A 26,264-nucleotide genomic window follows, 5' to 3' on the forward strand; every position below is an offset into this window, starting at 1 on the left:
AAGTTAAGTAAACCAGACAGAAAAGGAAAATTTTGTATGATCCCAATTATAAGGTAATTAGAATAGGCAAATTCCTAGGAACAGAAAGTAGAACAAAGGGAGTATGTTGAGAGAAAGGGTAGTTATTTAATGGTTATGGAGGCTAAGTTTGGGATGCTTACACAAATGAATGCTTAATGTCATTGGGTTATTCAGTTAACATGATAAATTTTATTTATCTTTTTTTATTTGTTTGTTTATTTGCTACAGACAAGGAAGAGATTGAGAACACCTAGTGTTTTGTTTGTGTGGCTTTAGTTTTTTAAAGACAGGCTCTCATGGTGTATCATAAGCTGGACTCAAGCTCTCAATATTCTACTCTCATCCTCATAAGTGCTGTGATAAGGCTGGGCGGTGGTGGCGCACGCCTTTAATCCCAGCACTCTGGAGGCAGAGGCAGGCAGATCTCTGTGAGTTCAAGGCCAGCCTGGGCTACCAAGTGAGTTCCAGGAAAGGCGCAAAGCTACACAGAGAAACCCTGTCTCAAAAAACAAAAAAAAAAAAAAAAAAAAAAAAACAAAACAAAAAAAAATAAGTGCTGTGATGATTTGTATGCATTATCATATCCAGTTACACCTTTAAACCCAGGGAGCTTTTCTTTATGTTGACCCATTCTTTAAAATACACAACGGTAGCTTATAGTATGTTTTCATTGAGACATTCAGTGAATTGTAAACATTCTACCCCTTAAATGAAAATAGAGCAACAGAACAAAAAGACAATTGGCTGAGTTGTTCATGCATAGTTGCTAATTGATGTAAATAATTCAATATAAATGAATTACTCTTTACTCTTCCTGGCTTAGTTTAGTTATGAGGTTAGAAGTCAAAAGTCTAATACAGGGTAACACATTATTAAACTAGGCACGATAACATCCAGAATGTAGAAGGATCATAACAACTGCAAATGTAATTGATCAGTACAGTACACATAGAATATTTGAGAATTTTTGTCCGTTTTGTTAAACTTAGTATATTTCAAAATATGATGTACTTCATTTTATGTTAATTTCAGTTTTTCTATTTTTAAAAATTTATGAGCAGATGTGTGTTTATTTGTCTGTATATGTACTGCCTGAGTGCAGGAGTCTGAATAAACAGAAGGCCTCTGGAACTAGAGTTACAGGTGGCATGAGCTGCCATGTGGGCGCTGAGAACCCGAGTCCTCTGCAAGAGCAGTAAGCGCTCTTAACTGTGGAGCCATCTTTCCAGCCCCAATATAATGTTCTTTTGATGAGATATGAATTCATTATTTCTCCCTTTTCCTGCAATGATAATGCATAGACTACAGCAACAAGTAATATGCTGTAATTACTCAGTCTCTAAGGTTGTCTTCAAGGACATTTCTGATCTTTCTTGCTTGCTTCCTCCTTTTATAAACAATAGAAGCCCTGGTTGTGGATTATTTAAATAGTTTTCAGAATAGTCATCAAAGAACATGCCTCTGGCCTGAAAGGATGCTTTCCAGACAAAATGCCTAAGGGTTAAAAGAAAGTTACCACTTTATTGCTTTTTCCTTCTCTTGTTGCTTTTGGGTTATAGTGAAAATGGAAATTCAGAAAGGTTGCTGAGAGGAAATGGATGATTTCAGTGCAGAGTGCCAGCTGTGGGGGAGAGCTTAGAGAGCAGGTGTGCCCTGTGCCATGGCTAGACCACCAGCTGTGGGGGAGAGCTTAGAGAGCAGGTGTGCCCTGTGCCATGGCTAGACCGCCAGCTGTGGGGGAGAGCTTAGAGAGCAGGTGTGTGAGATGCGGTTAGACATTGAGAATGTGAACTTTAGGATCAGAACTGTCTTCACTGGAGCCATGACTCCTCTACATTAGTGACTCTGGGTACGTTGATTCTAGTTGGATGAATGGGGAGAACAACACTATGTAGTAGGAATACTTGATTGGAAATGGCAGCCTGGCTTCATTGTTGGTAAAGATTCTTTGAGAAAATTCATGTTAAAGTCTTTAGCATAGTAGCTGGCACAAAGTCACAGTGTTTACACTCCTTTAGATAAGGCACAAGCATGTATTATGACTTTTGAAAGATTTTTATTAAAATTTTAAACAAAATCATAAGTTTATTTAAAAAAAAAGGAAACAAAATTGACTGGGTAGGAAATGGGGGAGGGGGAGAGTGAATCAAGGGAGAGTTAGGAGAAGAGGCCAAATAAGACCAGAACAGATTGTATAAGAGCCTCGGAGAACTCAGGAAATCTCTATGAGCTTAAAAAGATACATTTTAGCGATGTAGCCCATTGGTAGAGTGCTGGCCTAATGTGTTAGTCACTTGTTGCTGTGACAAATACCTGACGAAAACAAATTAGTTTTTGAGATCCAGCCATCATGGTGAGAGTCATGGCAACTGGGTCGTAGGCATCTGGTTGCATTGCATCTGTAGCTCGATGCTGAGGGCAGTAGATGTTAGAACCCATCCCACTTTCTTCTTCTAATCAGTCTAGAACCTTAGCCTATGGAATAGTGCTCCCACGGTGAAGGAGGGTCTTTCACCCAGGTTAACCTAATCTGGACAATCACAGGCATGCCAAGAGGCCTGTTCCTCAGTGATTCTAGATCCTGTCCAGGTGACACTAACCATTACTCCTATCATGCATGAAGCTCTGGATTAGATTCCCAGTAAGACAGAAACTGAGTGGAACAGTACACACCTGTGATCCTAGCACTTGGAGATAGAGGCAGGGAATCCCAAGTTTGGAGTCATCTTTGCCTAGGTGGGAAATTTGCGGCCAGCCTGGGATATATGAGAGCCTGCCTAAAAAGAAAAGAAGATAAACTTAAGATATTTGGGAGAAAATTACTTTAGCATGGTAGCACATATCCTGATTCCTGCTAAATACCTACAGCATGCAAAATAATGTCTAGATGGTAACTGAGAAAGCAGACAATCCCTGCCCTTCTCTAAGAGCTTTTGTTCTGACTGGCAGTTTGTTATATTACATGATATTAATGTTGTAGAGAAAACTACAGAGAGAAAGGAGTGCTGTGGGTCTCTTGTGACCAGGAAGAGCATTTCAGAGAGGGGATCAATGAGCAACAATGGGTAGAACATCGTGAAGGAACAAGCAACTTAGAGAAGTAGGAGAGTTTCCAACCTACTCAAGGATCCTCAAACAGCTGTGACTTTGGGTGTTAGAGGAACAGCAGGAGGCCAGGGTTGCTAATGCAGAAGTGCAGAAATAGGGAGGTCAGTGTGGCAGGAACACCTCTATGTAGAGACTTGAAAACTTTCAGGACTTGTGAAGCTGAGAAGCAAAAAGTTGAAAAGCATTGTTCAGACTAGTGTGTAGAGACTGGCTTGTAGGAGGGCAGAGAAACAGAGTGGCAGATTTAACTGCTGAATAATCCAGCTGAAAGTTAAAGAGACTGGAATTGGAATGATGGTCATGGAAGCTGGGAGTGGTAGCCAAAAACTGGATTGTGTGGGTTCACACACATATTTTTTATTTATTCCATGTGTATACATGTGTGCCTGAGTGTATGTATGTGTACCATGTGCATGCAGGCACCAGCAGATGTCAGAAGAGGGCATCACATCCCCTGAAGCTGGAGTTATAGGCAGTTGTGAACCATTATATAGATGCTGAACTTGAACCTGAGTCTTCTGCAAGAGCAGTAAGCATTTCCCCACTGAACCATCTCTGTATTACAAATGAAAGAAGGGCTAGTAGGGTTGACTAGTGGAGGGAAGGTGAAAGGACTACAAGCATAATTGGTGCTCTGAGGTTCGGGGCTGGAGCTTTAGGAAGGCTGGGAAAGCTTTTCCAGCCGGTTTCAGAGAATGATGAGTATTTATTTGGGGACACATTACCTGAGATAGCAGAAATGTTGACAGACAACTGAATATGTGCATATAGGATTCAGAAAGGAGGTCTCCCTACAAATATAGGTGTGGGCATACAAATAACATGGGAAAGGAAGTAACTGAAGGTTGTGTGTGAGATGCTGAGTCCGTGTATATCATAAAGCTCCCAGGTAAGGCCGCATGCGGTCTGCAGTGTGTACATTGAGCTCTAACTACAGGAAGAGGCTGCTGTCATACAGGACAGCATTTTATCGTCACTTGTAAGATACCATGTGCCATTCTGTAACTTACTTTGGGTTATTTATTGGATCTTATGGCATGCATAGTCTGATCATTAATTTCTTTAGGCAGTTCAACTGCTGAAGCCAGGGGGAGTACTGGTTTACAGCACATGTACAGTAACTCTGGCAGAAAATGAAGAGCAAGTTGCCTGGGCCCTCACAACATTCCCCTGCCTTCAGCTTCAACCCCAGGTGAGAACACTAACATTTCCCAGTGTTACCAGCATCTCAGTGTCATGTGCACTGTTACACACAGAATGCTGTGGAGTGGTGTGTCAAAACTCTGAAGCACTCTGTTCATAAGAGTGATGGTGTGTTCTGACTGACCATGGGGATTCACATAACCAAATGTGAATAATTCACATAACCAAAGCAGCTCCTCTCTCTGTACTCTGCCATTGTGCTAAACTGGGACAGGCTTGGATATCTTTCTGATTTTATTCCACTTGCTAGTATTAACGCTGCATTTCCAAAAAAATACTTTTCCTTTTCTTTCTTTCTGGTTAGATTTACTCGTGTATATGAGTATGTTGCTCACATGTTTGTATATATACTATGTACATTCCTGTTGCCCATGGAGGTCACAAAAGGCATCAAATCCTCTGAATCCGGAGTTACAGATTGTTGTGACCCACCATATGTGGATACTAAGAACCAACTCTGGTTCTCTGCAAGAGCAGCAAGTGCTCTTAACCATTGCGCCATCTCTCCAGCTGTGCAAAAACCTTTTACTTCCTTTACAGACCTACATTTTTCTAATTTGGAAAAGACTGAGCATTTTTCCCTCTGCCACATCAAACACACTGCAGCAGTGGGCTGCAGGACATCTGAAAACTGGACATGGGGACAAACTGCAGCTCAGGAGTGTCACCCTGTAAACTTTTATGTTAATACAGGATATTATTCAAGCCCTTTGCAGTTTGTCTAGTTACCACTAACCTGAGTTCTTTGTTACATTTTTTATTAAAGCGGATTCAATTTTAAGGTATTTATGTCTTCAGGGATGTAAACATTCAGAGACATTGAGTATCTGACTTTGTGGCTTCTTATGCAGAACTCTAACAGGTTAAAAACAATCTAGAAATGGCCCTAGACAAAGTGATTAAGATAATTACATGTAAATGAAAGCAAGACTTCAGAATGCATATGGAATCTGTTTAAAGAAGTAATGGAAGATTCTCCCCTCACTGCCATGGATGACTGTTTTCTTGACAGTAGTTTCTTTTCCACCAGTGTCCAAAACACTTGACTGTGGAATGATGACTTGTTGGCATTTCTGATCTTTGGCACTAGTGGTTTAAAAAAAAAAGTCACTGAATTCTCTCTGATTCCTTAAAACCTAGTTGATGCAGCCATGATTTACATACCCTTTTCTAATATGTATTCTTCTAGTGTTTATAAAATAAGAAAACTTCCATTGTTGAGTTGATGTGGTTAAAGACATTTTAGATGTCTCAGGGGCTGTTAGAGAATGAAAAGACTGACTACTCATTTGCTTCATTGATAAAGTTCCACTCACTGATACACCAGGCCCAATAGTGTGCTGTGGGATGTTCTGTATGCTGTGAATATGTGTTGCTCTGATCAGTTGATTTAAAAATAAATAAATAAATAAATAAATAAATAAATAAATAAATAAATAAATAAATAAACGCTGATTGGCCAGTAGCCAGGCAGGAAGTGTAGGTGGGGCAAACAAACAAGGACAATAATGGGAAGAGGAACGTTGAGTCAGGAGTCACCAGCCAGACACAGAGGAAACAAGATGACAAGGCAGAACTGAGAAAAGGTACCAAGCCACATGGCTAAACATAAATAAGAATTATGGGTTAATTTAAGTGTAAGAGCTAGTCAGTAATAAGCCTGAGCTAATGGCTAAGCAGTTATAATTAATATAAGCCTCTGTGTGCTTCCTTGGGGGACACAAGTGGGAGAGATTTGTCCCAACTGCCAGCTAGCTGGGATACAGGAAAACTTTTGACTACAGTATTGTCTTTATTTAGCTTAAGAACTGGGTATTTTACCTATCTTATATGTGAGTAAAAAAGAGTTAGGTAAAGCTGCTTGCTTAAGTGTTATAGCTGAAATATGTTAGAGCTGCATTTTTAAATCTACAAGCTTCTAATCATAACCTTCAGGCCTTTTGTAATATCATAGGACTATATAAACATGGAGGATCCTAAATAAGTAAGAGCTCCTTCATCAGGTGGCCACATAGCACTGCTTCTCTACTTCCTTCAAATTGGCATGTGCATCCCCATAAAAGCAAGAATGTTTACTTTTACTTATTCTTCTGGAAGGGGTCAAATGCACAACCAGTTTGTCTTTTTAACTTAAGCTGGGAAGAGGCAACTTCCTAACTATAGCACATTCAACCCTATTTGTTCATTTCTTCCCAACAGGAACCACAGATCGGAGGAGAAGGAATGGTGGGAGCTGGCCTGTCACCGCAACAATTGAAACAGCTACAGCGATTTGATCCGTCTGCTGTGCCACTGCAGAATGTGGACACTGATTGTCTTGGAGATGGCAAAAGAGAAGACATGATCTGGCTGGCCAACAAGGATTGCATAGGCTTCTTTATTGCAAAGTTTCTAAAATGTAAAAGCACAGAAGAGAAGGTTTCTCAGAAATGAAAATTCAGAATATTTTCTCTGTGTGTTGCTTTTTCTTACACCAAAATGTTGACAGGCCGGTGGAATGATGGCATGTTTTTTCAGCAAACTGGAAGATGCTAACAGTTTCCCTGGGATCAGAAGGAGCAGTGTGTATATGTGGCCCTGGAGAAGTGGGGGGCTGGAAAAGCATAATCTGCCTTAAATGATACAAAAGGAAAGGAGGAATTGCCTGCAGGGGGTGGGGGGGGTGTCTGGAAAATATTGTCGGTTTTAACTCATAAATATTAGTTTTTCTAATATGAAAAAATAGTCTAAAGACGAAAGAATAAAACTCTAAACCTTTCACATGTTTATGAAAAAGCTGTTTTCTATTCAGAAGATGGCAGTGGTTATTTCATTATGCATTCAGGCCAGGGGCAGTAACACTGACTGCATCATGCCTGAGGTAAGTAGGCTTGTTACCTGAGTCTCCCCACTCTCTCTGCTTAGTAATTCTAAATCAGGCCTCTTTTAATTTAAATATTTATTCACTTAGTCACTGTGTATGATCCGTGTGTGGAAGTACTGCTCATGCCATGGCATATATGTAGAAGTAAGAGGACAACTTTGGGAATCAATTGACCCCTTTTACCTTGGGTTCTGAGGTTCGAACCTATATTGTCAGGTTTGTGCGGCAAGTACTTTTACCTACTGAGCCATCTCATCAGCCCTCAGCTCTCTTAAATGAAGTTTGGAGTTGTGCTAGATAATAATCTAAAAGGTGAAATATAGGTATTTACTTTGTAGATAAAAGAGCAATTGAGAATAGTCCATATTTTGGCTGTATTTATCATTTTCTGGAATAGAAATCATGGGAAATTATAGAAAAATGGTTGGTAAGAAACAGAAAAGCAATTACTGACAGCTAAGACCTGGCCTGGCTCTGTCTGCTGGGCCTCAGCTTCTCTTGATGAACATAAGCAGCTTCACAGAACACAAGCTCCAGGCAACTGTGTCTGATAGGTAAGACAAAATAAAAGCTCTTCCTATCAAATCTGAGCTCACTTCAGACAAAAATAAGAAGCTCACCCAGTCTGCAAAAGTGACCAGGCATCCTGCCACTGTGCCTAGTCTCCTTGGATAATATATCCAGTCTGCCTGGGCCACAGTAGCAGCCTGAGTATCTGCTTTTCAGAAACTTGGTCATGTCCTCAGGCAGGCTTCATTCTACCTGATTTGGAGATAGACTCAAGATTTCCAGTACCCAGCCATATTTGAAAGGTCTCGTGTGCAACACACTAGACTGGCTTGTTATCTTTCATTTACATAACTTCCAAATTACTGGGCTTTGGTTGTGTCAAATGGACAATTGGAAGCAGGTGCTAATAGTTCCTTTTCCTTGTAGGTTTCTTGTAGGAAGGTCTCACAACAACTTACCATATCCATGATGACTACAGCAGCTCTTGGATCAGGAAAGCTTTTGGGTGGCTTCTTCCTGGAGAAGTCTCTTAGCAATTGTGATTCCAGTTTACTATGTGTTAGTTTGAGCTCATTCCTACACTTGGGAAATGTACCAGGATAGATAAACCAGGTTTTTTTTCTTCACTATCACTGCTTCAGAGTAGATAGTCAATAGGTGTTTATTAAATATGAAAAATTATATTGAATTTCCTAAGATTCAAGTATATAAGCAACCCCTTTTCCATCTTTCATTCTGGTTGTGTCCAGTAGATGCCATTTTGACTGAAGAGAAACACTGTCTCCTTGTGGTACTTCTCTTTCAGGGATTCAGGGTAGCCCCTCTGATTTTAAAAAACGCCATAGTCATTGTTTTTGGTTTTTTGTTTTCCTGCTCTCTGCACATTCTTATATGCTAAGGTGGGGTGAGAATGGGAGAGAAACAGCCTACCAGCAAGCCTGCATGGTGTCACCTTTTAGCCATTCTAGTAAATACCAGAGTGCATGCAGAGCTATCGAAAGATAACTCTGCATGTGTTTAAAACAGCAAGGACACAGAATACTGTTAACAGTTTTCCTATTAACATGGGCCATTTCCAGTGGATTTCTTCCCCTTAATTTGAAAGCAAACCACACATTCTTCAAGGACACAAAAATGTTAGAAAAAGGTGCAATAGATGAAAAAAATCAGGGACACTTGGAAGGATATTAAATATATCTTTTAAACATAGTTTTAATATAGATTATTTCTATGAAAACGGAAAAAATATTTAATTCAATGGTAAATACATGTTAACTAGAACCCTATGTTAGATTTTAGTTTATATAGCAAAGTGAATAAAGCAGTTAATAAGAGAGAGCCAGCAGTACTCCACTTGCTGGAATAAGATCAGAGCATCAAGGAGGAGCAGTAGCACCTCACTGAGCAGACAGGAAAGCTGTGGGTCCTCTTAAACATGAAATAAGCTTCTAGGTATGAATCGGGATTGTTCTACAGGTTGAATTTAGGTGGGAAGAAGATGCCTCTGGTTTACACTGTAAAAAGTTTTACCTACCTTGTTTTTGTTTATTTCTTAAATTAGACAAGAGGGGAAGACCAAAAGAACACCAGGTTATTGGCATTGGCCGGATGATGATGTTCCACATGGTAAGTGTGGGATCTAACATGTTCATTCCTCAAATGGCAATTAATACCCCTGTTAAACAGTGTAGAAGCCAGCTCTTTGTTTCCATGAATGACTTTAAAACAAGTTCGTTAAACAGTTTAGTGTCGTGACAGTACGTGTTTAACAGGAATGCAGAGCAGACAATATTAAAATGTGGCATTGTCTCGAAGTACAGTATGACGGTGAGACATCCTACGTTTAGCAGCACCTTTTTTTGGTATCATTTAAGTAAAAGAGCAGTAGAGAAAGAGCAGAGGAAAAGCTGAAATGACTGACATAGAAGTATAACACTATTAACTCTATTCCCAGCATTTCCTGGGTTGACTACAGAAAAAAGAAATAAGGATTCTACAACTGAGTAGGTTAAGATTAAGCCTTTGCTTGTGAAAAGACTGGCATTACATCCCACAAGTCAATAAATAGCCCCGTCTTCCTGGGGATTATTTTCTTATTTCTAGATCTGCTGCATACTGCTGACATAGCCCCAGTGTGCACCTTTCTACAGATGTGCCCCTATGTCAGCTCCATCAGCACTATAGAGGAATGCCCTGATGTGCAGAAGCATATTCAGAGTAAAGTGAGGACCTAAGAATTGAGTACAGAATTTAACAGGTGGACACCGTTAGAACTATTTTCTGAAAGGGATGAATGGTGACAGCAAGTGAGGGAAACAGCATCCTTCATGAGTCTGAGTGGCACAGAGCCATTCCATTGGATGCATTAACATATAGGAAGGGATTAGATCACTGCTAAACATCTGTGAAATTACTTACATGTTATTTTATGAGAACAATCTTAATTTCGGTCAGATTAATTTATACATAGTCTGTAAATTCTGTAAGCACTATACGTGCTGATTCTAAGGGGAAATTTTCATTTTATAAGCATCTAAATGGTTAAATGTGTATGCAATTCATATTTTAAATGTTTTAGTTTTCTTGGGTATAGGATAAAGTATGAAGCGTAAAACTGCTTTAAATACAAAATTGCTTTACTTATAAATGCCTAAGAATATTTGGGAAGAACCTGGAATACCAGGAAACAAATAAAAAAATATTTATTATAACCATTATTCGTTTTAGTAATATATGGATCTGGTTGGGTAATCGCAGATAGACATTTTCCTGGGAAATGCTTCAAATGCTAGTGGCCCATGCAGCTAATACAGTCTTACTTATCCATCAGCACTGGACTCCTGAGAAATACAGGTTTTATAGCCTTAGCATAAGAGCATTGTACACTTCTTAAAGCAGGCAAATTGAAGCACGAAGAAAGTGTCTTCTAGGTTCTCCTTCAGAGTAGATGTCTCATGTAAGAAAATATTCTTAACTTTTTTCACTTCAAGTCATTCCATTTTTGCCCTGATAATATCTAAGGACTTAGCAGAAACTTGGGTTATAAGAAGCACTTCTGGCCGGGTGGTGGTGGTGCACGCCTTTAATCCCAGCACTCGGGAGGCAGAGCCAGGAGGATCTCTGTGAGTTCGAGGCCAGCTTGGGCTACCAAGTGAGTTCCAGGAAAGGCGCAAAGCTACACAGAGAAACCCTGTCTCAAAAAAAAAAACAAAACAAAAAAAAAGAAGCACTTCTGGGTTCTGATGGACAGTGAAACTGTTGGAGTAGATTCCGGGGGAAGACCAGTAGGGAACTGACGATGCACAACAGGAGCAGTAGGCAAGGGGGGAAGTGAAGTGGGATAAGTTATAAAAATTTATTTCCCTACGAAATAATTGCACAAGCTGTGTAAACATTTCTTACTAAAACAAAATACTCTGACACACAAGATTGTACATTTCCAGTGGAACACTCACAGTACAAGATGCCCGTGTTTTCTCTTCTCAGGAGTAAAGCAAGAGGCAGCAGATGAGTGCTCCCCTGGTTACCTTTGGCAGCAAGCTTCTTCACATTCCCTGGCTGCTCCATGGGTTTTTAAAGCAACATAAAACACAGTTAAATACTAAGCCAGGTGAGCAGAATTCTCAGCCATCAGCCTCTAGTTTCTGCGTTAGTCTTTTGTATTCCACTTCATCTCAGTCACTCACACACTCACACTCATGTGCACACGGCGGCTTCGGCTTGGATACTCCAGTGCAGTGACTATAGCAGACACTAGCTGCTAAGAACGTGTTTGTCACAATCAGTTGTGGACTGTATGGAGTAGAAAAACCTCTGGAGTTTGGTTATAGTTACCATAATTTATGGTTAAAATTAAAAACTTCAAAGGATGGGATAACATTCAGAAATCAAACCTCAAGTCAAGCAATCACACGTATTTACAATATGTACAGGCTCTCTTTTAGAATGGGGAGAGGTGTCTAGACAATTTTATTAGAAATTTCCTGAATGTGGGTATTTCTAGTCCCTGTGATTCATAAAGCAAATCTGCTGACTTGGCATTAAGACCCTAAAATAGTGTGATCAAACTGATATATATATATATTATATATATATAATTATAATAAGGTGTTTGCAGAAATAACATTTACAAACTGTCTATACAGTACACAGTACTAGTACATAGAAAATAGATTCTAACTTTATAATCCCCTTTGTGTAAGGCAAGACTGAATCTGTCCCCAAATTTAGTCAGCCAGAGGTACAAGCAAGAAACAGTGGTCCATGAAAGAATGACACAGGCCAGGTATCTGGGTATTAAAAATCTGGAGAAATTCCACTGGTCATCTGTGCTGCGTCTGGCTCACTGGATACATTAACTACATTTTAGAAGCCACTCTGTTAAGTGGCAGCTACCCCAAACAGCTTTGGGAGAGTCCAGGGTAAAGGTGGAGGACTGCAGCTGGACTAGGCCAATTTATGTGGTACTTACAAAAGAATGTATATTAATACTTGATTGCATGCTATTGCTATTCAAGCAACAGCAATACAAAATATACAAGACAGATCACAGATGGTTGCAATGTAACCCCCAAAGATTTTGCTTAAGGATGATGTTACACAAGACTCGGGGGCAGGAACACACACGGTCATTGGCGGATGTAGACGTCTCTGTTCCACTCGCCAGCCTCGTTCCTCCTCTTGGATATTACTTCCCCTTCCTTGTCACAGTAGCGATCCTTAGATTTATGCCGGCTTCGTTGTTTGTTGCACTCGTGGTCCTGCTCGCGACCCACGTCCCTAGAGCGGTGGCGAGACTCCCTGTGCCTGTGGCCATTGCTGCTGTGGGTCTCGTCTCTGTGGTTATGTTCACGGTGTGGGGCATAGTGGTCCACATGTTCATGGGAATAGTCTTCCTTTGGCTCCACATAGGCAGAGTCTCGGCTCTCCTGGGTTTCAGAGTCAAATGTCTCTTGCCTAGAGAGGCCTCGACCTGTCCCACTGCGGTGGTTTTGGTGTGTGGCTGAGGAGGAAGAACGATGTTGGGATTTCTTGACTGGTTCCAGACAAGGTTCTTCTTCAGCTTGGGAAGCCGACCGGGGAGCAGAGCGATCAGTCCTCTGATCACCTTGAGAACCCTGGGGAAAAGGAACACATGAGGGCATCAACTAAGGACAGAACCTGAGAACTTGAAAGTGTAAGTCCGTCCCTTTGAAATACCCAGAATGCTGAAAGGAAGCCTAGCCTAGCTTAGGCACTTTTTGAAACACCTGGCGGCACTGCTTAAATTGGGCTTGTGTTCATGGTAACATTGCATTTTAATGATGGGGAAAGAATGTTCTTTTATAGTCTTGTGATTCTAGTACTAATACAGGTGCCTTATACCATAGTTTTAACTAATCTGCTTGAGTAGATTAAAACTCATTAAGATGGGGCATTTAATGGGACAGGTACTACTCTAGAACCCTCCCAAAGGAGACAGTGTCCTTAAGTCAGCCGCTAACTTTTCATTCTCCTGCCTTAGCCTCCAAAAAGGTGAAGATGCTAAGCAAGTGGTATAACATGGAACCAAGTACTCCTCCTCCTTTAAGTCAGGTGTTAAGCCCTTTGGGCTAGTGCACTATTATGGTTTGAGAAGCAGGACCAGCCAGAGAACTTGCTGAGGTTTTAACACAGAAAGAAGCAGAGCAAAAAGGGTTTGACCGCAGCCTGTCTACCCCCTTAGTTACCATGCCATTAGTGGGCTTCCGAGGCTGAGCTGCTGATAGTGTGTTCAGTTTACAAGTACACAGCTCATATGAGAGCCTTGGTTAAATGGCACAGTTAGTTTGGTTAGCAAAGGATAGTAGAGCAAGCATGGAATTACCTCTCTGGGATTGAGTCCCAGGGGTATCAGCTCAGGCAGCCTAGATTCCCTATGAAAACCATAAAAGGAAGCTCTCTTACCTGTGAATTAGAGGCTAGGGTGGGGCTCATAGGTAAAGTTGAAGTGGCTAAAGTTCGGCTAAGGAGAGGGTTGGGGAGGTTACTGCTGGGCGGGTGGGTGGCCTTCCAGTAGGCCTCCAGATAGTCGGCCAGATGCTCACAAGCATCCTCAAGCTGGTTCTCATCCAAGATCACATCAAATGACTCCTGCTAAAGCAAGCATTTCAGATAGAACATGAATGCAACCCCGGACCAAGCTCCCTCTCCTCCCCAAGTGTACAAGTAGAGGAGAGGCCTTGCCCATTGTATTTGTTCTTGCCCTGTTTTCTCCTTTTCTGTTGGCTAAGTCTCTTAGCTTATGTACGTGTGTCGCCTCAAATCCTTAATTAAAACACTGAATGGTGGTTACCTGATTGCCCCAAAGTGGACAGCTATCAGCATGATTGGTAAGGGCAATGCACGGGAGTTATGATCAGTTGTGAAAAAAAAAAAACACACAGATATGATGGTAGAAAAACATGAAAAATCTAAACAGTTTAGAAGGGTGCTTATTCTTGATACAAATTGCAGGAAGTTCTGGAAGCTAATGAGACAGGATTAGGTCATGCACTTTGGCAGAAGTAGCTCAAACTACTGACATTTTGACATCACCCAAACTTCACAGTTCAGTGGGCAGGAGAGATCCTTTACTTTTGAAGATTTAAAAATGTTGATCTAGAAATTAACGTACTTTAAATCAATCCAATCCAGCATGATAGCTTTTGAAATAGTTGTACTTTAATGAACACTAGCTGGGATCTATAGTCCCAAAGTATATAAAACTAGGAATGTGTTTCTGAGAAACTTCCTGGTTAAGATAGCTCCCTGGGTAAAAGTGCCTTCTGAGTGACTCTCCAGAACCCATGCCCACACTAGATGCATAGCATTGCGCTTCTGTAATCCCAGCACTCCTACAGGAGCACGGGGCACAGGCAAGAGAATCTTGGGAATCAGCTAGCCTGGTGTACACACTGGCCAACAACAGAGACCTTGTCTCAAACAAGACAGAAGGCAGGGCTGACACCAGCAGTTGTCCTCTGACCCCCATGTAGCCGCGGTAAACTAGCTCACATCTGCATTCTTAAATACAAAAGCCAACGTTTAGTTTGACATGATCCCAAGTCAATTTCTCAGACACTTGTTAAGAGGAGTTTATTCCCTGTGGCTAGATATGGATAAAAACCAGACTCCAAATAGGTTGATCTTACAAACCACAGTCCTGTATTAGAAAGTGAGGCCTGCCTAGGATACGTGTAGCATTTTTGGAAGGGTGATCATTACCTGTCCTACAGATGCTCAAAATGCATGGTCACACAGGCTGTGACATACTTTACTTTTTTGGAATGAATGCCATTGTAAGTAAGGAGGAGTATCTTCCCACAGTATGTAATTGCAGTTTTTAAAATGTGGGTCTGATCTCTTCAGCTGTTTGCACTATGTAGATAACTTACCGGAGGACACTGAGCCAGTTTATCAGCTGCTACCATCTGGACATTGAGGTGTTTTGCTTGAGATTTCCCTCGAGATTTTATTAACCTTTGTAAAACCTGGAAAAGGTAGGGATTTGTAACAGGAATATCTGTGCTCAGGTAAGCTACGGGGTACACTATGAACTCATTATAATATATATATATATATATTATATATATTATATATATATAATACATTATATACAGTAATATAATACATGGATGAACAGCATATATCATTGAGAAATAGAATACAACAGAGATTAACCCCCAAATTAACATTCTTGCATTAGTCTCTTGCAAACATTAAACACTAGTAGAAAACTGATGCAGAGTCTTTTTCTAGCCTAACTTCTCAAACTTTCTGCTTCATGACCTATTTAAGTTTAAAAAAAATTATGAACCCCAAAGGGCCATTGTTTGTAGGAAATATTTCAAATATTTATCAGGAATCTTAGCACTGTTAATTCATTCAAAAATAAATCTAGCACATGTTAATATAAATTACTTTTTAAGAAACTTTTAATGAAAATAATGCTTCTATATGCAATTTGCTATAGTGTACAGCTTTCTTGATAGTTGTAAAGAGAACATTACAGTGTTATATAAAGGGGGCTGTGCCTCTTCAGAGAGTTGGTGACATTCTTCAATGCTATACTGAAGATGAATAAGTTTATTCCTTCCCATAAAGACCTGTGGCCAGGAAGACTCAGGAGCCACAGGGAACAGCTTCATGTACCAGATAATCGCAGTCCTGTGGTTTGTACTGCAATATGACTGGACCTTTCACTATGCTGCTGTGTAAGGTCATTCATGGCATTCTGTATCTTCTACACATTTACATACTTCATTGTTGGCAACAAATGGTTCTTCTGAAGTGTCAGCAGATCTTTCCTTAAGCAAAATCAGTCAAAGTACATAAGTCTGAATGAGAACAGTGGCATTGGTGTTTCTGCTTGAGACTGTTCCCTCTGGACAGTGGCTGAACATTTTAGTTCATTACACAGGGTGTTAAACAGTTTGTTACTACGGCATCAGGACATTCTTATGTGGAGCTGTGAGAACATAACGTGTTTGCTGCTACATGCACTCATGCTTGGCCCCCACAGCTTTAGCACCATGTGTGCAGATGACACCGGTGTGGGAAGGAAGCAGCATCTGCATTTTATCACGGAAGCGGCCTCTATATTGCAAGCCTTCTGAAATCATCTCAGTGAGCCATGGCCCACACTTGAGACCACTGCTCCCAGCCATGACACTAACCATGCTCATACTTCTCTTCAAACTTCTTGACTAGTATGGATTTTTTTCAAAAACTCTATGTCTGTAATAAAGGCATAGCTGGTGACTACTGGAAACCAGAGCAATAAAACACATGGCAGTAATTTCTGAATATAGACAAACAATGGCAACCCCACTTACCTTAGGAGAAGAAATCTTTACATACACTATAATAGGGGCCAAAGAGGTCTTACTGAGTTGAGCTGGGTGATTAATTGTATCTGCATCAAGGACTACCAATTGTAGTGTTCTTGCAAGTTCAAAAATCCTTTCGATTTCACTCTGAACTTCCGCTGTAAAGGTTAAACAGAGTTTATTTAAAAGGACACATTTTTAAACTACAGTAAACTGGAATAAATTGGCACACTATTTCTTTATCCAAAGAGTCAGCTGCTATTTTAATGATGATACTCAATATGACTGATGAAAGGTGTTGTAGTGGGTAGCCATTCCAGCTTTGGTCTGGAAGTTCCAACCCCCATTGAGGCTTCGGTAACTATCACGCCTACAAGGCAGGGCCAAGGGAGGGCCCTGAAGACCTGAGATCAGGATGCGCTGCGCTCTCTTATTTCCTGGACCTGGATGCTAGAGGTAGACCAAGGGGAGTTCTCCAGAGAACACTGCCGGACTGCGCTGCATCTTTTCCAGAACCCGCCCCCTAACTATCCCTTCATTTGTAAGTTACCCACTAAATAAATCTTCCTTTTAACTACGTGGAGTGGCCTTAATAATTTCACCAATATCTGGCACCCAACATGGGGCATGAACCCACGACCCTGAGATTAAGAGTCTCATGCTCTACCCTGAGATTAAGAGTCTCATGCTCTACCGACTGAGCTAGCCGGGCCGCAGAGCCACCTGGCCGTCCAGGTGCCCCTGCTTGGGGAGCGGCCGAAGATGGTTTTAACTCACCTATTCTTGATAAAGCAAGTCACTGTCTGCATCAAAGTCTTTACTTGGATGCTTTGAGAAACCACAACCTACTCACTTGAGATACTAACTTCAAAATAATGTTTTCTCAGATACCTCTGATACATACAGTCCTCTTACAATAAATACTACATATCACATCTGATCAACCTCTTAAGTTTACTAATTTATAAGAAACACAGGGAACAGAATTGGATAAATAATAACAGTGTAACACAGCAAAATTCAGACCATCAGAAATTTTCGGAATAAGTAGCTCGGTTTTTCAAGAAAAAAATAAAGTTTTATGAAAAATGAGAGATTTGAGACACTGAAATACAGTATATGGACTCTGTCCTATTAAGATAGTAGTTTATATATTTGTAATGAATAAACTTGGTAAAACATGTCTGCCTTTGCTTACCAATAATCTGGGTGGGAGGGTGAAGAGTCTACGTAAAACAATCTTTAGCTTTGCAGCTACCTGATGAAAGTATCACCAGCACTATATATCTACAGGTGTCACTGTCTGGAATGTCATTTCCTCCCCAGGGCAGTCCTTGTATCCAGTGATGCCCTCCTCAATTTATTCTCTGCTCCCTGGGCTCATGAGCCACTGACCAACTATCTGCGATTTTCAGTTCATTTATGTATCTTTTGTGTCCTTTGCTTCTATGACCCTGGCACCTAGAATACTGCCTAGCAACCATTAGTTCCTTAATGTTTTACCTTGCCTCTTTATGATGTGCCTTATAACTCCCTTTTTGTTAAGCTATATACTTTAGCCAAAGTGACATATGTTTTTCAGAAGCTTCTTACAATTGCCACTGTCTCAAATCATCACCTTCTCAACCACTTTCCCTTCTACATGCTTTCAAACTTTAAATCTCAGCTCAGGATATTTTCTGTGAAAACCTTCCCCATGCATGGCCTACAGCTACTGCAGCATTTATTAGCTCTTTGGCACTGGGTTCAGCTCAGGAACACTGTGTTCACTCTGTACACCAGTGACTCTTATTTGCCTTATTGCTGTTCTGAGCTCCTGCACCCAGGCTTTAGCACGTTATTTAGTACGTAGTACATGCTCAATAAAATACATGGAGTAGAAGAGGCATTTAAAAACTGCACAACCAATAGTTGTAAAGCCTTTTAGTTGGTCACTGTAAATAAGCTGCTTGACTTTGTTAATTGGTTAAATCTATGAAATGATAGCGTAACAGTTTTCTCAAGTATCAGATAAAATAAGAGATTACTATAAGCAAAAAATATCACATTTTCCTTCTTAATAAAGAACAATTATAAGATGGGGTATCACTGTGTGGCCCAGGCTGCTTTTGAACTTTAATCTTTCTGCCTCATCCTCTGAAGTGCTGAGGTTAGAGGTATGTGCCACCATACCTATATCCCTAATATATTTCCAGACCTAAAGATTCACCACTGAGTGTTTATTAGGAGACAAAATGAAGTTTTACTTTATGTGTTATGTCAACATGCATGCAGGTGCCCACAGAGGCTAGAAGAGGATATTGGATCCCTTGTAGCTGGAATTACAAGTGGCTGTCAGCTTCCTAGTGCATACTAGGAACTGAATTCCAGTTCTCTGCAGGAGCAGCAAGTGCCCTCATTCATTGAGCTATCCTTCCAGTGCCCCAAAACAGAGTTTTATGAAGTATTACTAAAAGATAAAATGTTACTGTGTCTCTCTATTTATATAATTATAGTTCAGAGTAACTGAGAAACTTGTATTCTTTTTTGTTGTTGTTGTTTTTTGTTTTTGTTTTTCGAGACAGGGTTTCTCTGTGTAGCTTTGTGCCTTTCCTGGGACTAACTTGGTAGCCCAGGCTGGCCTCGAACTCACAGAGATCTGACTCCCTCTGCCTCCTGAGTGCTGGGATTAAAGGTGTGCACTACCACCGCCCGGCCCAGAAACTTGTATTCTTAAATTCTGCTTCCCAAAGGCTTTATGAACCTAAACATGTCCCACAACTTTTAGAAATGTATAAAACCAAAAGCCTAACAATATAATAGTTAAGCATACCAGTAATTAAAACACCAAACACATATTTCAGCAAGCTATAGTGGCTGTTAGAAGTTCTGAATTTTATCTTACTGTATGTTAATAAACAATTTCCAGTTACCTCTTTATAAATCTGTAAATGCATCAAAGTCCCCACAGAACAGACAACTGACTTCTGTTATTCTGTTTGCTCTGTTATCAGCCTCAGCATGTAAAACATAGTTTTGAATATGATATCACTGATATAACTGTTCAGTGAACATTTCTGAGACAAACCACACTGCTAATGGTAGGTGGAATGTTCTGACTTAAGCTATCTTAATAATCTACACTGAAATCATTAGCACTACAGACTGTTTACATCAGTTTTTCTATATGGTACCTGGAGTTATTCTCTATTCAGATCTGCTCACTGTTACTATTAGGTAAGGAATATTTAAATAGCTTAAGCTCATTGTTATGACTGACTTACCTAAGCTTGACCTTGTGTTGGATCTCTCTATTATTGCATGCTTACTGGGATTGTTTAACACTGAGCGTTTGGCGAGGGAGATGTCAGCAGTGACTCTTGTGATGGATATCCTGTTGGAGAAAAGAGAAAACCCTAAGGTTCTTAACCAAATAAAACAGAAGTACAGCTCCAAAATTTAAAGGATGGTTGATATATATAAGTATTCACATAAGGGGCTAAAGAGATGGTTCAGCAGTTAAGAGCATTTGTTCTTGCGGAGAACTCAGGTTTGGTTCCTCACACCGACATGGTAGTTAATAACCTTCTGTAACTCCACTCTGGGAGATTCAATGTTCTTCTGACCTCCATGGGCACCAGGTACACACACACATGTATATATATATATATATATATATATATATATATATATATATATATATATATATATATATGAAGACAAAACACTCATACACATTCAATAAATAAATATAAACTTGAAATACACATGTGTAAGTATCAACATTTATCTATATTCATACACATACATGTTTCAAAACAGACTTATTAGGACAAGCAGTCATTTATTATGCACCTGTTTTGCCTAGCATTTACTGATTGCTTACCAAGTCTGACTAAATTGTCCCTGAAACTTATAAGAGATCCACATTTGCTGATGGAAAATAAATAGAAAAGAAATTACAAACAGCCTTATCTGAAACTTCATGTTAGTATAAACAAAAATTACTCTTAAAATAAATTGAACTGAGCTTCCTAATTCTGTAGTCTTAGTGCTTTTACAGTGTTGTGACATGCATGAAGAAGACAGCCTTCAGAGAACTGAGAATCTAGTGGCAGATGGAGAATGAACATAGACCCTAAATGATGACAGTATGATATGCATAGCACATACAGTCTATTATGGCAGCAGTAATGAATTGAAAGGTTTCACTTGGGGTAGAACTAAAGTAATAGTACATGGGAGCTGAAAACAGGAAGCAGCTTGTACTGGGGAAAGTTGAATATTCTGGGAATATTCAGATCGGCAGTAGGAAACTGAGAGAAACGGAAGGCTTACAGTATCCATGAAGAAGCCGGTGACAGGAAAACTACAACCAAGAGGTGTGGTTTATAGTCTAGCCCAAAGTCGGAGTCCCCAGAGCATCAAGTGGCCTGAAAAGAATTATCTATTTGGTGTAAAGCCAGAGACTTATGGGAGTAAATGAGAGGGCCCCTGATTAGGGGGCTATAGGCAGAAAAAGGGGGGCTGGGAACATTAGATGGCGAGGGGAAAAAGTGATTCTGAATGTTGAGTCCTCAATCTACTTCTCCATCTTGGTCTCTTGGAAGCCCAGCTTATATTTATTCTTTTATATCCTCTAGGTGTCAGAAGGGAGGATGCTCCTCTGGACAAACAGCAGAATGACTAAACTATGTGCACCAGATGTCTCCTCTACAGAATACTCAGCAAGAATGTCCTATAGGGAAACGAGAAGCCGGCAAGCCTCAGCTATGAGCACATACTTCCTGCTTATGCCTGTTTGCCCTTTTCTTAAATATAAGAGCAGCACTGGGCATCTTTGTAAATGTCTTACAGGGGAGGCTATAAAAGAAACAACCATTAGTAAATACATCTGAAGGCTAAATTATGTTCCTAGAACTGAAACATAATTTATTTTTAAAAGCTCAGGATAAGAAGGTTTTGGAAATTTAAAAAAGTGACAGTAGAAATCAAAAGTGAAAGGATGGAATTAAGGGCTTCTCTAAAAGAATTAAAGCAAAGAAACAAAGAATAGGAAAGTAAAGTTTGAAAGCTGAAGAGTTGCCCAGCAGTTCAAACCCCATAGAGTTATAAGCTAATGAGAACAAGAGTCTGTATTTTTTTTTTTTTTTTTTTTTTTTTTTGAGACAGGGTTTCTCTGTGTAGCTTTGCGCCTTTCCTGGAGCTCACTTGGTAGCCCAGGCTGGCCTCGAACTCACAAAGATCCGCCTGCCTCTGCCTCCCGAGTGCTGGGATTAAAGGCGTGCGCCACCACGCCCGGCAAGAGTCTGTATTTTTATATTGAAAGTATCTAGCACTGATTAAAATCCATACCAGACATAAATCCCATCACACCAGGAACCAAAAAGCTTCCAAAGGAAAACAGGGCAAGAGCAACAATGGGTAGACAAGAACAACGCAACAGCCTTCAGAACCCCTCATGCCCAAGGGGTGCACTTGCCATCCCAGCACTTGGAAGGACTTCGAGTATGAGGCCATCCCCAGCGACGTAGTGAGACCCTGTCTCAACAATAAAACCCGTAACCATCTACACCATCAGTTAAATAGGTTGATTAAAGACCTTTTTAGACATTCCAGAAAATCATTTTAGGGATATGATTGAAGGATGTGTTTGGCAGAAATGGAAGGATGAAGGTTGAGAGATGACAGGAGATTGAGGATAGAGGAGCACCAACCCAACAGCCATTGGAAGAAATCCCCAAGGTACAGTGTCCTGGGGTGTTAGCACAAAATGCTCTCATGTATTTGGGGGTGAGGCGGTAAGGTGGAGTGGCAGCACTGGGGAAGCTCCAGTCGTACATCCCATAATAGGATTCTTTTTATGCTGAGCACAGAGAGCACATAGCTACTCAAGTCGTCATTCCTACAGTACATATTTACAGAATACTTGCTGTATGTTCATTTGGGTCAGGTGTGTTTATCTGGGCAACACAGTAAGATGACCTGACCACCCCCTCCCAACCCCCTGCATCTCATAAAAAAAAGTTTTATAGAATTTAAACTTTTATGGAGGAGCCAAGATGGCAGAGAAGTAGGCAGACGCCTGATGTCAGTGTGGCAGGTTCCATTTAAAAACTAAGGCAGGTTAGTGAGGATGGAGATGGAACAGTGTGGGGGGTATCATTTCAGTGTTCAGAAATTTTGAACAGTCCATTAATGTGGCATGTAGATTTGGAAGGAAGGAGTCATGTGGATACTGAGGGAAGAGGATTCCAGGCAGAGGGAAGAGCAAGTACCTAAGTGAGAAGCATCGGTACCACGTGATGCTGATAACCAAGGGGCTAGTTGTGAGCCTCCAGCAAGCTCCTGCTACTCACTGGGAGGCAGCTGCCCTGTGATGGGGACCATCATGGGGATACAGTGATGACACATGTACTACCTGTGTGGTAGGCTTTGTAGGCTGCATAGTTATCATTGCTTTGGATCTGCCCCCAAGTAGTTGAAAATCTACGAGCAAAATTTCTGGAGATAATTAGGTTTAGACTAGTGGTCTTCAACCCTTGCAGAGTATCTAAATCATCATATAAGCATGTAATGATAGATTCCCTCCCATATCTTAGCCTCTGAATTTGGTCCAAGTCAAAATAGGATATAGACTCTTAGGAAGGTTGCTGTTCTAAGGACAGAGGGAGAGAGTACTGGGAGGGAGATCTGGAATTGTGGTGTGTGTGTAGGGAGGCCAGAGATGAAGAAAACTAGTGCAGTGGAAACTCCATGGAGTCTATGAGAGTGACCCTAGCGAAGTCTCCTAGTTATGGCTATCTTCTATAATCAGGCAAGGCTTCTAGCAGTGGGGCTGGAATGTCAATCCACCTACAAAACCTTCTACCTACAGTCTGCCCTGCCTGCAAGATGTCCTGGGGTAATGGTGGTGTAAAACTTGTGGGAGGGGCCAACCAAGGACTGGTCCAACTTGAGGCCCACACCACAAGAGAGAACCCACGCCCAACACTGCCTGGATGGCCAGGAACCAGAGGCAGGACATCCCGGAGACCCAGGGTAGAACCAACATGAATGGCAAAAAAAAAAAAAAAAAAAGTCAGTGAAATGATTCTTAATGATATTCTTCTATACCCATAGATTGGTGCCTAGCCTAATTGTCATCAGAGGGGTTATCATCCAGCAACAGATGGGAGCAGATGCAGAGACCCACAGCCAAACACTAGGTGGCGCCAGAGGAACCCTGTACAACGGGGAGGGAGGATTGTAGGAGCCAGAGGGGTCAAGGACACCATGATAAATATGGCCCACAGAAACAACTAAGTAGGCCTCACAGGGGCTCACAGAGACCGAAATGACAAACACAGACCCTGTATGGGTCTGATCTAGGTGCTCTGAATAAACCTTAGGCTTGTATAGCTTGGTGTTCCCGTGGGACTTCCAACAGTGGGAGTGAGGGGTGTCTCTGACTTTTTTTGCCTGTGCTTGGGACTCTTCTTCCTACTGGGTTGCCTCATACAGTCTTTATGAGAGTTTGCGCCTAGTCTTACTGTAACTTAGGCCATGTTCAGTAGATATCCCTGGGAGGCCTGCTCTTTTTTTTTTTTTTTTTTTTTTAAGATAAATGGAGAAGTGGATCAGGGGAGAGAGGAGGTATGAGGAGGAACTGGTAGTAGTGGATGGAGGGGAAACTGCAGACAGGATGTAATGTATGAGAGAAGAACAAAATAAGAAAGGATATACTCTATGTCATGTAGTTCATCCTGCTGCAGCTTCCTAAGTACTGGAACTACAGGTATATGTCACTAAGCCTGGTCTGTCATCAACCCCCAGCAAGTGTACTTCAGGTAATTCTGTTCTGCAGACCAGATATAAAACTATTAATTTTGAAGACATTGTCTCACGTCTAAATAAATTTCCTACACCAGAATATAAAGTGATGTAATGTTTCCCAGGATTATTGATTTCCAATAAGACTCCTTCACAGAACATTCTGATGACAGTGTCTAATATCCCTGTAGCAATTCAGTATACATTCAACACATTTCAGGGCTGACAATTGACATTTGAGAGTCACCAGGGAAGAAAGCCAACTTCACCCCAGATGGTAGCTTGCCTTCTTCACCACTTCCTTGTTAATGCACCTGTTATTGTCCTGAAAGTTACAATGATTGCTTTGCTTACGTGGCAAAAACAGGTTATGGCAGGTCCAGCTGCTCTACATGCTACTGGAAGAAGAGGATTTACCAGCTCCTCTTTGATGTGACACATGCTGTTTCACAGCCCACAGTGATTTTGACTGATCTCCAGAGCTCCCACAAATGATCTTAACTGTGAGGGCTTAATACTACAATTCTTGATAGCCTAGAACCTCGCCATTGCCAACATTTCCCATTGTACTCCTCCCTTGTGGCCTTAACATTTTAAAAATATAACTCATTCAGTGAATTCTAAAGAGTACTTAAGTTCTCTTTTAGATTGCCCTGTGCACATACCTATTAGGCTTCTGACAAGTTCCCACTCTGTCTTGCTTTGCCAACATTGAAGACATTTAATGAGACATTTACTCTGGATATGCTCCCACAAGTAAAGGTGAAATTTTTACATCCTTTGAAATTCTACTTGACTTGGGAGCCCTTAATGCATGGTCACAAGACCAGACTGTTGAAGTGCGGTTCAGGATGGGCAAGGCAAGACCATCAGTAATGCACATGAAAATACTTTTTGCTACAGGCTGCAACAGAAATATGAAGTAGAAATTCAGCTGATTATGACAAAGCTATACCTGGAAGAAGCTATTGGCCTTCCAGAGGATTAAGCCAAATCTCAGGGAGTATTTGGTGTTATTCGGCTTTTAATATATCAGCTGTTTCCTGCAATGAATTTCATGTGTGCTTATAACTTCTCCCAAGTGTTTTATCTGAAATACTTCTTAAGCATCCTAGGCCAAAAGAGCAAACAGACCACCTGCTGTCTCCTGAATTAAGGTAAACACCCTTATGGAGACACCCCCTAACATAGCTTTGTTTCTTGTGCAAATCAAGCTCAGACCCTCCTTCCTCTGAGCCCAAAGGGCATTCCAGAGCAATTGACTCAGAACAAAAGGGTTTTTTGCATACCAGGTGCAATGAGACTTTGAGGCAGGTTTCCTAGCTCTGAGCAGAGTTACTCCACCTGACCAGAAAAGCCATAGGTCAGAGTTTTTGCAGATGGTAGGTGGATTATATTGGGCACCAGAGTAGGAGAAGAAGGAAAGAAGACCGACGGAGGAACGGACAGAGACAAAGATAAGGTGGTGATGTAAAGAGCCTAGTTAGCACTAAGACTGTGAAAGCACAGGAGGTGGAGGGACAGAAAGGAGCTAAGCATGTGAACAGAATGGAAGCTGTGTAGATAGAATTTTATCTCAGAGGAATAAAGTGGAGGGATGAAAGAGCTCGGTGTACTTAAATTCATTCCCTCAGATTACCCCTGCTGCTGTTCATGGCATCTTCCCCAGGACTCTGGGAGAAATCTCCGCAGAGCAGGCCCCCAGAAGAAATTTCAGTACTTTTCTCTAGAAACAATAGAATGACCCTACAATCTGTTATTTCATTTATTCCCAGATAAAATCAATTTGGCTATGTGATTCCATAGAAAATAAGACTGAGATCCAGATTCATAAACAATCAGGTTGAATGGAAGTAGTAAGTTGGTGAATCCTATTGTCTATTTTTTGCAGTTAGAAATGGCAATGAACATTTCATTCATTTATTTCATTCATAGACATC

The 26,264-nt window shown here is 40.9% G+C and overlaps 2 protein-coding genes across 16 annotated transcripts in view; one reads left to right on the top strand and one right to left on the bottom strand.

The window, feature by feature from the left end:
* Nsun6 (NOP2/Sun RNA methyltransferase 6) overlaps positions 1–6,780 on the top strand; it is a 62,865-nt gene extending 56,085 nt beyond the window's left edge. For all 4 annotated transcript variants that reach the window (XM_076572694.1, XM_042278076.2, XM_006989929.4 and 1 more), the window contains 2 exons: positions 4,196–4,321; positions 6,532–6,780. In XM_076572694.1, the coding sequence (XP_076428809.1) occupies positions 4,196–4,321; positions 6,532–6,765 (360 nt within the window). In that variant the 3' untranslated portion in view covers positions 6,766–6,780. The remainder of the gene's footprint in view (positions 1–4,195; positions 4,322–6,531) is intronic.
* A 2,119-nt stretch (positions 6,781–8,899) lies between these two features.
* Cacnb2 (calcium voltage-gated channel auxiliary subunit beta 2) overlaps positions 8,900–26,264 on the bottom strand; it is a 357,073-nt gene continuing 339,708 nt past the window's right edge. For 6 of the 12 annotated variants that reach the window (XM_006989938.4, XM_006989931.4, XM_006989940.4 and 3 more), the window contains 5 exons: positions 19,797–19,906; positions 16,540–16,691; positions 15,100–15,195; positions 13,631–13,816; positions 8,900–12,822 (listed from right to left, as the gene is read on the bottom strand). In XM_006989938.4, coding sequence (XP_006990000.1) covers positions 12,334–12,822; positions 13,631–13,816; positions 15,100–15,195; positions 16,540–16,691; positions 19,797–19,906 — 1,033 coding nt within the window. In that variant the 3' untranslated portion in view covers positions 8,900–12,333. Of the gene's footprint in view, positions 12,823–13,630; positions 13,820–15,099; positions 15,196–16,539; positions 16,692–19,796; positions 19,907–26,264 lie in introns of all 12 variants that reach the window. The other 6 variants (XM_016008208.3, XM_006989930.4, XM_006989932.4 and 3 more) reach the window with 1 other exon arrangement.

Source organism: Peromyscus maniculatus, chromosome 5 (assembly GCF_049852395.1).
Source record: "Peromyscus maniculatus bairdii isolate BWxNUB_F1_BW_parent chromosome 5, HU_Pman_BW_mat_3.1, whole genome shotgun sequence".
Lineage (NCBI taxonomy): Eukaryota > Metazoa > Chordata > Mammalia > Rodentia > Cricetidae > Peromyscus > Peromyscus maniculatus.